The sequence below is a fragment of the Neolamprologus brichardi genome, unplaced genomic scaffold, assembly GCF_056152115.1.
Source record: "Neolamprologus brichardi isolate AB-2024 unplaced genomic scaffold, ASM5615211v1 NODE_ptg000031l+_length_7269946_cov_1, whole genome shotgun sequence".
NCBI classification, from domain to species: domain Eukaryota; kingdom Metazoa; phylum Chordata; class Actinopteri; order Cichliformes; family Cichlidae; genus Neolamprologus; species Neolamprologus brichardi.
In genome coordinates, this window is record NW_028270136.1 from 4,067,435 (window position 1) to 4,080,724 (window position 13,290).

The 13,290-nt window shown below is 39.7% G+C and overlaps 1 protein-coding gene across 1 annotated transcript; it reads right to left on the reverse strand.

Annotated features, from left to right (window-relative positions):
• Nucleotides 1-233: 233 nt before the first annotated feature.
• Nucleotides 234-12,885, reverse strand: syt5a (synaptotagmin Va). The gene is made up of 9 exons (XM_087837230.1): nt 12,812-12,885; nt 8,196-8,350; nt 7,321-7,502; nt 4,812-4,898; nt 4,567-4,734; nt 4,307-4,474; nt 4,084-4,201; nt 3,859-3,992; nt 234-1,476 (listed from the first exon to the last, which is right to left on the reverse strand). Exons 2-9 carry the CDS (start codon nt 8,341-8,343, stop codon nt 1,267-1,269), a joined length of 1,215 nt encoding a protein of 404 aa, XP_087693356.1. The 5' UTR covers nt 8,344-8,350; nt 12,812-12,885; the 3' UTR covers nt 234-1,266.
• Nucleotides 12,886-13,290: the final 405 nt, after the last annotated feature.

The following is a 13,290-nucleotide window of genomic DNA, read 5'->3' on the forward strand; positions in this document are numbered from 1 at the left end:
TTCAGTAAAACCTCTAATGTGCAGAATTATATGTTAAATTGTCCAATCTGACACATAATAAATAAATACATTTGTCATTGTTTGGAAACATTTATTCAGCTATTTATTTACAGTCACATTATATGCAATGAAAATGAAAACATCTTTCTTTATACAGTCCTTTATACAGTTTATACACACAAACAGAGAAGGAACCACAAAGAGAAAGATCAATAAGAAGTAAAACATGGAACACTAGATACAACAAATTTCATCACTTTCATTGAAACGTTTTAGGTTGTGTTGAAAACAGGAGCCATGAAGATAAATTCATGGGACAAAATAAGGAATAGAAATGTGAGAAGAAGATTCACACATGAGCTCAGAGCTGCTCTGGTTTCTCCATTTTGCTCTTCTGGGACAATACAACAACGAGAACTGACAGCAGCAGGCTCGGTAGGCTAGTTTTTGTACTGTAAGAAACTAACAAAACCACATTTTTAACTACTAAATGTTAACAGCAATATTTCACATTTCTCCTAAACTCTATAATGTTCAGCTCTTTAACCTCAGTCATTAGACCCAATGTTGTTGTATAAAACCTCATTAAACAGAACTTTGCTAACAGGTTAGCATCCTTGCACTTAAACCTGCTAGTGGCCATGCTAATGTAATATAAGACTGGGCTGTTGCTGGTCATAAAAATCAATCGAAAAGCAGGAGAAGCAGGGTTTCTAGGAAATGTAGTACTATTTTGGAGAACTCTAATAACCAGGCAGAGTACCAGAATAGCAACGTTAACTGCTACATAATTATACTAATACTAAAGAAGACAATCAGAATTAACCTGAAGACAGGTTTTGACTACATAAGTCAGAATAAAGCTTAATGATAAAATGGTCGATAAATAACAAAGAGTAGACTTTTGCCTTGAAGCTCAGCTAAAATCTTAGATGATGCAGTTTTGTTAGTCCTCCAGCTTTATGGAAGCAAAATGTTCAACTGTGTTGTGGCTCTTTAATTTATACTTTGTGAGCCATTCAGAAGAAGTGTGCAGTTAATATGTTAATATGTTTGTAAGCATCTCTATAGGATGCACTCAGTATAACACGCAGTCATACAATGACATCCTGAAGTTATGTTACAAAAGGAATTACGTTTAAAACTGAAATGTGGTTAAAAATGCATGAAGTTATAAAACTCTACAGGCGTTTGGTTATTATTGAAACAAACACCCTGCTGTGCACATGATGCTGTACACATGTGTAAGTTACTATGTGAGCGTCTTTAGCGGATGGGGGCCTTCAGAGCAGCATCCACCTCCTCCTCGGGCAGCAGCGTATGCCACTGGGCCACAGGACGCCTAGGATTGGCCAGCATGTCTGACCAGTGGCGCAGCCCGACGCCTGAGGCGCCGTAGCCAATCCAGCACTTGCCGATGGGATCGTTGCTGCCCAGCTTGTCATAGTCGTACACGGTGATCAGCACCTGAAGTTTCTGTGGGAGGAGACAGATGAGGGTCAGGTGTGCACCTTTATTCCAAGTTGAGTGATGTGATTGTGAAGCTTTTGAGTGAACTCAGTTTATGATGGTTGGTCAGGTTAATGCAGTCCTATGAAAGAGAAGGTTTTAACAGGACTCACTACAATCCATGATTCAGTGGCTCGTAGACTCACCTTTAGCAATAATTACTCAATTTTAACCCACTCTTCAGCAATCCTGCTTCAAGTCACTGAAGCTTGAGGGCTTTTGTTCGTGTACACCTCTCTTAAAGTCCTGCCACAGCATTCCAATCAGGTTGATGCTGACTGGTCATTGCAACACCTTCATTCTCTTTTTTCAGCCATCCTGTTGTAGATTTGGATCATTGTCTTGTCGCGTCCCTCTGGAATACTTTGGTAGTACTTTCACATTTATAATTTAACCTCTTAACACCCTGTGTAAGCATCATCATCATCAGTGAGACATCCTGCCCCCCCAAAAAATACTTTTTAAGCAACAAATTGCAAAAATGCTCCATGTTGCAATTATGATACAAATTAAAACTATAATAATATTTGTAAATTAACTTTTTTTCTTTTTAATTCTCAGACGGTTTGATAAAGACTATTTTTTAAAATTTAAATTATTACATGGTTCCAGCTTTAAAGGGTTGATACATGTCGTGACTGGTTTTCTGAGAAGGCTAAATCAAACTAATTCATTTGAAATTTAAACCTATATTATTTCAGTGTTTTCTCTGCTCAGTCTCCTGTAAAACTATATAACATACATATGTGAACTTTGCAAATAATACAACATATTTCTTGATGTATTCTCAATCATCCAGGAAAATAAATCTCCAAAAGTTGATTCTGTTCATCTGGACGTAGCGTTTTGTGGGAGAAACGTTTCGTCATCAATCATCATCCAAGTGACGTCTTCAGTCTCAGCTGACTGCAGCTTTCAATCTTATAAACAGTCCATCTGCATAATGACTGAAACCAGCCCACTGAAGGAACAATGGGCTGGGAGGTCAGTTCCTTAATCATAACTATGCAAATTCTCATGACCACTGATCAATGGCCATGAGTCCCATTCACAGAGAGTTGGGGAATGGCTGCAATCACAGCATTGTAAGATGGCGAAAGATGTACCAAGAAGAAAAACAGAACATCAAGAAGGCCCTGAGTAAATGTGGTTATCCCAGCTGGACATTTGTCAAAGCAGAAAAGGCTCCTAAAGAAAGCTCCAGCCGATCCAGGAGAGAAGGAAAACCGCTGCCCAAGCGAAAACCTGTAGTTATCCCATATGTGTCAGGAGTATCGGAGCAGTGACGCATTTTTTCTAAACACCGGGTCTCTGTGGCTTTTAAACCCCAAAACACGCTGCGCCAAAAACTGGTCCACCCCAAGGATCGGGTCCCCCGACACAAACAGAGTAACATAGTGTACACTGTTAAGTCAGGAGGATTGCCAGGATTTATACATCGGGGAAACCAAACAACCTCTGGCTACAACACAGAAGAGCCACCTCGTCAGGCCAGGACTCTGCAGTCTGTTTACACCTACAGGCCAGTGGACACTCTTTCAATGATGAGGATGTAACATCCTGGACAGGGAGGAACGCTGGTTTGAGGGCGGAGTCAAGGAGGCCATTTACGTGAAAAGGGAAAGACCATCTCTGAATGGAGGAGGGGGCCTAAGGGTACATCTGTCACCATCTTACATGCTGTGATTGCAGCCATTCCCCAACTCTCTGTGAATGGATCTCATGGCCATTGATCAGTGGTTGTTGATCAATGGTCATGAGAATTTGCATAATTAAGATTAAGGAACTGACCTCCCAGCCCATTGTTCCTTTAGTGGGCTGGTTTCAGTCATTGCGCAAATGTACTGTTTATAAGATTGAAACCTGCAGTCAGCTGAGACTGAAGAAGTCACCTGGATGAGTGACGAAAGTTTCTCCCAGAAAACGCTACGTCCAGATGAACAGAATCAACTTTTGGAAACACAACATATTAAAATTGTGGCATGAGTATCATTAGAGGAAGTTGGGACAAGACTAAAGAAAAATCTCTGCAAGAAGCACAAGATGAAATCACAAAATCTATAGAGCTAGGTAAAAATGTTGGCATTATTCTTTTGAGTTTCAAGAGCCAATCGAGAGGCAAACATGGAGGCACATTTTCCAGATGTTTGTGTTTCTTCTCATTCAAACACAGTGCTGCAATTTCCAGTCTAAACCTGGCACAGCAGTATTTCTAACAGCTTCTGTTTCAGGCCTCCTAAAATAAAATAGTGCACAAGCTGAATGCAACCACAGGAAAAAACAATGTAAGCCCTGCCCATTGATGCCACTCTCTGGTCTAAATATGACGTGGTCCAACTGCATGCAAACCTGGATCTGGGAGAACGGGATCTCGAAGCTGAAGCTCTCATTGAAGTAAGGATTCAGTGTGTTTTGCTTGACTGACGTCTTCTTCTTTTTGATTCGTTTGCCGCTGTGTTGAAGAACAACCTTAACGAAGGGATCTGACACAGAGAGAGACGACATCAGGATAACGAGTTAGCAGAGCTCTCCAGAGTCTTTAGAACAAGCACAAGTACGAGTATGTGTGTTCACCTGACAGTCCTCCAACATCCATCTTCTTTAGATTCTTGGCTTCCATGACGTTAACCGTTAACTTTCCGGCAGTGGGGACATAACGAAGGGAAATACAGATATCACCGAGTTTCTCTTGCTGTCAGGAACAAAAAATAAACACAGGGATTTGGTTATCTTGCCCAAAACCGGTATGTACCATTATCATTTATCATGTTTCCAGGAGATGGAAAAACACCTTTACCTCCTCTTTTTCTCCTCCAACCAGATCCCGCCATTCATGTATTGGCTGGCCGAGGTCTATAGAGTTCATGGGGATCTTGATTTCACCGATGACATCATGTTTACCAAAACGGTCAAAGTCAAAAACTTGCAGCACCAAAGTCTGACCGCCCAGTTCACTGTAGGGTATCTGAAGAAGAAAATTATCAACAGTGTTGAGTGATGAGGTGGTGCTCAGCGATTTAAAAATGCATCATATAATATCATCAGTGTGATTCAAACCTTAAAGGTGAAGGTCTCATTAAACACAGGGCAGAGGTTCTTGCGCTGGATTTTGGTTTCAAATTTCTTTTTCTTGTCTGGCAACATGTAGACTTTGACGTAGGGGTCTGAGGTGCCGCCAATGTCCATGGCTGGGAGATCCTGAGCCTGGAGGATGCCAACTATCAGCTGCAAGAGGAGGGAGGAAACAGATGTTAGATGAAGCTCATAAAATCCTTCTTTTATTGGGTTAAACGTGTGTGTACCTGATTATCAGTGAAGTTATAATCCAGTGTGTACTCAAGTTTGCCAAAGAACTCTTTCTCCTCCTCCTCCTTCCCTTCCTCTCCTTCCTGGAAGACACACACATTGGATAGAAGTTCACACACCATGCCTTAGGTTCACAAAAAAGTACCACGATTCTGCAAAATGTCTAAAATATGGAAAAGAAAATGAACAAGGAAGGCTTAAATATAAATATTTAAATATAATACTCTGGTTTGGAGTCTGTGTGAAAATATAACCCGTTGATGAAATAATAAAACAAAGTATTGGCAGTTCTGACTCGGTCAACTCCTTTTGTGTTTACCCTGGTGTACTGTGGCTGTTGTGTGCAGTTTAAGCAGTGATTTCGGCCATCACTAGTCTCAACCTGGATAAAGGCCAAACAGCTGTGAACAGTTAATCAGTGATTACAATCAGATAGAAAACCCAGAGCTGCAGCTAACTCCATCTGTTGACATGCAGAGGGTGGAGGATGTATGCAGCCATGGATCTTTCTTGATTCACATCCCAATAATAATAATAATACCTAGTAACACCCTCATTTCCTAATTTTAAATTTGATACTGTAGCCAGCAGCTGATAGCTTAACCACAAAATTGTAAAGAAAGATAAATTCTACATTCTGCTACCATTTAGGATGAATTAGGCTAGCCTTGAGCCTTAGGCTTCCCTTTCTTTCTGTTCCTAATAGCTGCTAAGCTAGCATAAAAAGTGTGCAAATGTGTGATAATATGTGGCAGTTGGGGTGAATGTTGCATAGCCTGTAGAGATCTGTGTCCCTCCATTGATGCGCTTCCTCAGACAATCACTGACCCACCACCAAATTTGTCATGCTGAATAATGTTACAGGCATCATAATGCTCTGCACAGCTTCTGCAGACCATCTGTGGGGCATTAGACGTCAGTTCTGGTCTTCTATTGCAAATAGAAATCAGGTTCACAGTGCCAGACAATAAGCAGAGGGCCCACTAGAGGCCCTGAGGCCACCCTCATGAAATCTGTTTTTGAGTGTTTGGTCACACACATTCACACCAGCTTCCAGCTGGATGTCATGTTGTAGCTCAGAAAGTCTTCATCCCGTTCTTCCTCACACAAAGAAGCAGATTCTGGTCCTGCTGAATAAAAGATCCTCTGGAGCAGTGTTGGTCAAGTTACTTGAAAAAAGTAATCAGTAACTAATTACTGATTACTTCCCCCAAAAAGTAATCCCGTTACTTTACTGATTACTTATTTTCAAAAGTAATTAGTTACTTAGTTACTTAGTTACTTTTTAAAAACATGATTTACAACCTGAATAGGTGATAAAGCGATAGATCTTTCAGCCCAATTCTACTTTTTCTACATAATCATCATACAAAATGTAATCAAATGGAAAAGTCTCTTTTTAAAACTTGTTTTATTAGTTTTAATCTTTTAACTTTATGCATCAAGCAAAAATTTAATTATCTGCAACATTCTCTGACTGGAAGAAATTAGTTTAACATTTAAACCTATTTTCTGCACATTCCAGCACATAAAATAAAATATTTTTTGTGTTTACACTCAGTCTTTCAAATAGATGCAAGTAAAACACAGCAGAAAATAAATAAAGTCAAAGACTAGCGGTCCTGTTGCTCTATTTTCACCTGTAAAGCAGGAGTGGGGTAGGCGGAGGTTTACCCTGGTGCAGGTGTGCAGCGGTCAGTGGAAGAATCCGCGAGTTTCTCTGTGAGTTTCCCATTACGTCGTAGCTACTCGGTGCTTGTTTGGAAGTTTAGGGGTTTTTTCGCTGTAAAAAGAAGTTTTCTTCCCACGCACAACGGACACTAATGTTTTTGTCACTTTTTATGGAATCAAACTCAAAGTAAGGTCAGTACTTCCACGCTTTAAACGCTGCACGCTCATACTCTCTCTGCACTCGATATATGATCCATTGTTGATCTGCACACAGCTGTTGTCACGAACGTCGCACTCGCTTACGTCACTGTCATGAGACATTCTCGCAAAAAAATCACGGTTTTAGTAACGCAGTAACACAGCGTTCCTTCGGGAAAGTAACGGTAATCTAATTACCGTTTTTGCAATAGTAATCCCTTATTTTACTCATTACTTGTAAAAAGTAATCGGATTACAGTAACACGTTACTGCCCATCTCTGCTCTAGAGTCTGATCCAGCTCTCCTAGAATATCTGTTTGTGTCCTGGAATCTCCTCCATGCTCTTGAGAGACAGCAAACTCGCTGACAGTGGAATATATCAATGTTCATCCTGGAGGGCTTATATATTATATGTAGCCTCATGCTACCAGTGGTAACACTGACTGTAGCCAAATGCATAACTAATAAAAGATAAGGGGTAAAAATCCTCCACGTGTAAAAACATTCCTGTTTTGGGGGTTGTTGCCCCTCTACTGCACAACCCACAGTAAGGGAATTTTAGACCAAACTAAGCAGAGTTACCAAGTAGTGCAGGTTTTCTTCTTTTTGAAGAAAAGAAATTCATCTTTTCTCACCTTTTTCTCCTCTCCCTCCTCTCCCTCCTTGTCCTTCTTCCTGCGCCCTCGTCCTCCCTTCCTCTCACGGGCCTTCTTGGGCTTTTTGCCCGCGTTGAAGCACTTCTTGTAGATGCAGAATCCCAGGCAGCCGACAAGAGCGAGGACCACAACCACGATGGCACCCACAGCCCACATGGGCACTGGAGAAAGGAGTGAGAGGAAGGGGAAATGTAGATTAGTGCTGCATAAAAAGAAAAGAGTGATCACACTGCACAGATCAGAAAGTCGAACGCTTTTAACCTCTTAAGCCCCAAGCCTACCTGATCTCCTGCTTTTTGTCCCCGTATCAGGGGGCGTTGGGGCTTAAGAGGTTAAAGTGTTAATGTTTCATCTAACATAATCAGGTCACAATATCGGGGCTTCTTGGGCTTCCAACAGGTTTAGTGGCCCTCAGCCCTCTGACTGGTTTAAATCAAGTTATTAGCACTCTTACTGTGAGCATTTATCTCAAAGCACTACTGTTTCTAAGAAACGGTAGCTAGCTATACTGTAGATGAGTAAATAAACTTAAAGGCTGACTCTATGAAATACTTTTTACGGTCAACATTTTATCAGTGTGTGCGACAAACACAGCAGCATGAGATGTGTGATGAACTTACTCTTGAGTTTATGATCTTGGAGAGCAGGACAGAAAGTTCACACGGAGAAGAAACGAGAGAAGACAGAATGGGAAAATGAATGACAGGATGATGAGATGAAAGACTGAGATAGATACCCTGATCTGCTTTCTGATGCATTTTCCTTAAGTTTACAATATGAAAGTTTGTGATTTTTTTCTTTTCACCTAACGTAGCTCAAACTGTAACGTTATGTTTAGATAGTCGTGTGCTCACTTGGCAGATGTGTAAGCTCATTAAAGAACTTGTTCTTCATGCTGTTAAACTGGTGGTGGGAGACGGGTGGTGGAGGGGGTGGCCGCTCCTTCTCCTCCTCCTCAGCTGCCCGGCGGAGCCGCACTCCAGCCATGTTGACCAGTCGCATTGTTGTTCTGTAAAAAAAAAAAAAAAAAAGGAAAGCAGACAAACGATAAATAACATGATCCAAGCTGATCGACGGAGACAGCAGCGCGACGATAGGACTGCAAATCGGCAGATTTAGGAGACAAAAAACCAGAAGAGATGCATGTTCAGTCACAGTCAGTCCTCTTTGTGTGTTTATACACCACTACTGCTGTCATTAAATTGCATTTTCTCTCTCCCATAGTGCATTTGTCTATGTATGCTTTCATTTGTCTCCTTCCCCTCATGCCCCTCCCTGAATCTGGTTCTGCGGGAGTTTTTCCTCTCCACTGTCATCAAGCGCTTGCTCTCTGGTTGTCGTTTTCCTTTTTATATTGTAAAGCCTTATAATGTGCTTTGAGATGGCATTTGCTGTGGATCAGCATTCACATATAAAAATATAAAGGCATATGAAAATTAAATTGATATGAAATGAATCAAATAAATTAAAGTTAAATTAGAGTTTCCCTGCAACAGATTGGTGGCCTGTGCCGGGTGTACCCGGCCTCTCGCCGGGTGCACAGCAGTTAATTTATATTTATATGGTTGATAAAATGGTTGTGATGAGGCAGCCACACATGTCCAGCAATGGTAGGCAGCTTTTGGGAAGTTTAGTCTTTAGATTAATTGGATTTTTTAATTTTACCTACATGATGCAACAGAATTTGCAGCTACAAAGTGCAGTAAAGTAATAGCTCATCTCACTGTTTCACTCTGATTTAAATGTGCCCTCATTTCATTCTCTGTCCTTTTTGACCTTTGACCTGGCTGTAATCCCTTTAATCCTCTCTCCATCACCTCATTCTCATGCTCACGGTGTGTGCTTAGTCTAAAGCATTGTGTTTTATCAGGTAAGTGAAATATTCAAACTCATTTGTGTGTAAGTGTCACTGTAACTTCATCACTTTTACATAGACTGCTGTTGTGTAGTTTAACCTGTGTTATATTTGATAAGGTATTCACATATTTCATACATTGTGTTCAAACTAGATACCAAGTAATTGTATCTGTACGTTTTCTGAATGTATAATAATATAGCAGGAAACTGAATTACCCAAAAAAATCAGGTGCTTTTAGAGTTCCACATGTACAAGATTAATAGAACAATCAGCATAGTCTAAACTACATATGCAACAGTTTAAGGAGACAATTTTTGAATGATATTTAATTTCATTATTTACAGAGATTTTTTTAAGTAGCCCCTTTGTGGCCCTTACAATTTGTTGTGAAACTTAAAAAGGTAAAAGTTGTGCCTTCCTGCTTCACCAAAGACATTTCAAATCATGCAACTTTTCCTTTGAAGGCAAACAGTCGATGTTTCTGGTTTGTTTTGCACTTGTCACAGTTTGCAAATCCAAAAATTCATTTAATACAACCTGATGTTAAAGGCATACTTTCATTTGGAGCTTTTGGCTAACAAGTTGTTATTTTGTGAACATCTCTGTTTGTCAGTCAGTAACACTTCCTGTTTCTGATTCTTGGTAAAAATAAATAAATTAATTAATTAATTAAAAATAAAAAATAAAATGGGGAGAACCAAATTGCTCTGGTTAAGGACTTCACTCACCAACAGCTAATAGCAAATACATTTTTACACTAACACACTTTCTAGTCCATTTGAAAGTGGCTACATTGTTTCATTTTCTACAATGTAGCAACCTAATACAAATACATCATAGCAGACCACAAGGTTAGTTACTTTTAAACACACACACACAAACACACACACACACACACAGGCCCCTCCCACGCTAGACATCCCTCTGTCGCTGCACAGCACTGTAACAAGATTAATTGCCAAAGGTAATCCAAAAATCTCAGGCTTAACCAAATTAAGGACAGTTTGCCTCTCCGCGGTTCCTCCCCTTTCTCCGCCCACACTGTCACCACTTCTCCTTCACTCCTCCTCCCTCTGTTGTCTCCATCTGTCTGTGATTAGTCCTGATTTAGATACATGTCTCCCTGATGATATGCACTACTGCACACGGAGAGGCTCATAGGCAACATATTTCAATAATGAGATCTGGTTTAGCTGGCAAGCTTTGTTACGATGACCCTTACAGCCCCCTGATTGTATAAGCAGAGGATTAGAGGGGGAGACCGAAGCATGTTTGTGTGTCTGTGTTTGTGCATGCAGATAGATACATAGAATAATTCACCGTATGTGTATTTTGAATGGATTTGCACACCGCACATTGCTGTTAACACTAAACTGCACCAAAAAGAGGTTAAAACATATTTACACACAAAAATATAAAAAACATGTGAGTCAAAATAAAATACAATTAAGTTATTTCAATTGCAAATAAATTAATGCTTCATTTTATTTTTTTACAGGATGGGATCATCAGCGTATAACATATTCGTTTAAATCAAATAAATGTCTCAGTATAAGCCTCAGATGGTATAGTGAGGATCCTGGATAATAGCAAGCATCATACTATCATATTACTGTTTATGCCACAGGACGGTGTGTTAAATAACGACCTGTTTGGAGGGATTTAGAACACCCCAAAACCTTTGGATGATAATTGCATGTTTTCTGGGTCACAGCAGCTTTAAGCTGGGCTCCACCCAAAGTCAGAATCCTGGTCAGTAATGTGTGTGTCTGTCCAGAATTTAAAGCTTGGAGAAACACAGTCCACCCAAATCACACATCAGAAGACTGAAATTCAGTTGAAAGATTATTAACGTGAACCAACTCTTGAAGAGAAGGGAAGCAACGGTTTTGGAATAACGATTTCTTTTTCCTGTTTTGTTAAGAAAACTCGTGTTACAAACAAAGAAACCTGAATCTCAGAGTTTGTCAAACATGACAATAGCCAGTAAAGTGTGTTAATATTCTGCATCAGCCTCACATTCTCGTTGTTTATTTGCAGTGTTGTATAACTGAGTAAAATGACCCTATTGTGACTGATACTGTATAAATGGTATTCATAGTAAGAGTACTTGTTTTAGAATAAACTGGAGAGGAGACAATTCCAGCTGACACAAAAGCAGACGTGTGAAGCAGCACTTTGTTCTTCACTTGTTCCTATGATTAAAAACTCAAAACTCAAAACTGTAAAATCTGCACTTTGTGAAAGTGCTGCCAAGAGGAAGACAGCTTAGAAAGGTGTTCAGCAGATACAGATTATTAGCTATGATGTAATAATCAGATTTGTGTTATGGTTAAAGAGTAAATCATGCAAACCATTCAGCACATCAACCTTTCATATAGGATTTGCAGTTTAAGCTGCATTAGTCTTCTTAAAGTTGCTCTGTATCTGCAAGCCCCTTTGCAACCCATCTCCATCTCACCTTGATAATGAGGTAATATTTTGTATCTGTGTTGTTCATATTATCACGTCTTGGATACAAAAAACCCCAAAAGGCTAAAAATGCACTTTGTAAAAGATCAAAGATGCACTTTTCTGTAATTTGTCTTCAGAACATCATCGTTTCACCTCATCGATCTGGAAACGCGCTGGATACTCAGGTGATCGGCACTGTTGGAGGAACTACAGATTGTGGATATTTCTTGCCAATACACTGTCTTTCATAAAGGAGCAGAAGGTGACTCACAGCTGGGGCTCTACTGCTGTTTTTAACAGCATTTATTGCCTGCTGGCTGATTCATCATTTTATTTACAAGGAAACATCTCAAAAGCTATTTTTGAAATGTTGCACCTCAGAGTTTACAGAGCTGACGTATACAAGCTTCAGTGAGCCATCAGATCATCCAACATGCCTCCACCAAATACTTGGATTGATTAATCAAATAGACTTATTGATGTCTAAACTTCTTCCTGTTAGTAGATGGAAAATGAACCAACAAAAAAGGCAAGGTTCACCTCTAACACAGCAGCCCATAGCTGCCAACCATGACAAAACAGTTGCTTTTTGTGGAATAGATTAGCTTATCAAAACAAAGTCACTAGAAAAAGCTATCTGCACTTACAGTAGCCCTGACAGGAAAGACGCAAACCTTTAACCTCCATAACAAACAGAGATGTTACAGGCGGATACAGCAGGTGACTTCACGTGATCACAGACACTAGAAATAGAGGTGGATTCCTTTAATCCACTTAAACTAATCTTTGCCACCTTAGGAATCCTACACTATGTATCATCAAATGTATTTTCCAAGAGGGAACTTTCTCACTGCTCAAAAACAATCGATACTCAATAACTGAAGGGTGCAAATGAATGTCTACATGGTTATATCTTAAGAAATTTACAGCACGACTGTAATATGCTTATAAATACACAGATGTGTACAAAAGCAGGGAGGTATCAACTGTAAATTAGACCTGAAATAAGACACTGATAGATACAAAGCTTGATACTTTATATCTACGGTATAGACAATATTAATGTCAACAGTTTGATTAAATGTATATGTTATATGCATTATATACCTAAAGTAAAACATGACACAGTGAAAATAAAAGAGGAAAAGCATAACTCACATGATTTAACCTCAGTCCGTCTTGTGTCTTTTTCTATTATTACTTTCTGCATCCAAATGTTCTCCACCATAAATCCTCCACCACTGATTAAAGAGAAGCTGTTGTGCACGACTCTCTCTCTCTCTCTCTCTCCCTCTCTCACCCCCTCTGCACTAATCCTTGCAGTATCCCTCACTGCCAGCTACTAACTAATCACCTCGTTTAGTTCTGTGTTTTTTCATCGGTGATCTGCATTTCATTGCTAAGATCATTCATATAATACAGAAACACCTTTAAAGCTACTTTTGTAATCAAATTAAAATCAAATGGTTCATTAACACAGTGACACTTTATTTTTAAACTAGCAGAGAGGAAACATACAAACATACAATCGCTGTAGTGATGATGCTATGATACATTATATTGCAGCAAACACTCTCAATTGTGGGTAAAACATTTGTATATAGCAATTAGATGTTGGCACTGACAGAGCCCTTGAC

What these genes read in the sequence shown, in the direction of transcription:
- syt5a (XM_087837230.1), bottom strand. Translation starts at nt 8,343, where the DNA reads ATGCGACTGGTCAACATGGCTGGAGTGCGGCTCCGCCGGGCAGCTGAG. An exon ending in GGATGTTGGAGGACTGTCAG is followed by an intron (nt 3,993 to 4,083) that starts GTGAACACACAT and finishes TCTCTGTGTCAG; the next exon opens with ATCCCTTCGTTAAGGTTGTT. An exon ending in TCCCGTTCTCCCAGATCCAG is followed by an intron (nt 1,477 to 3,858) that starts GTTTGCATGCAG and finishes CTCCTCCCACAG; the next exon opens with AAACTTCAGGTGCTGATCAC.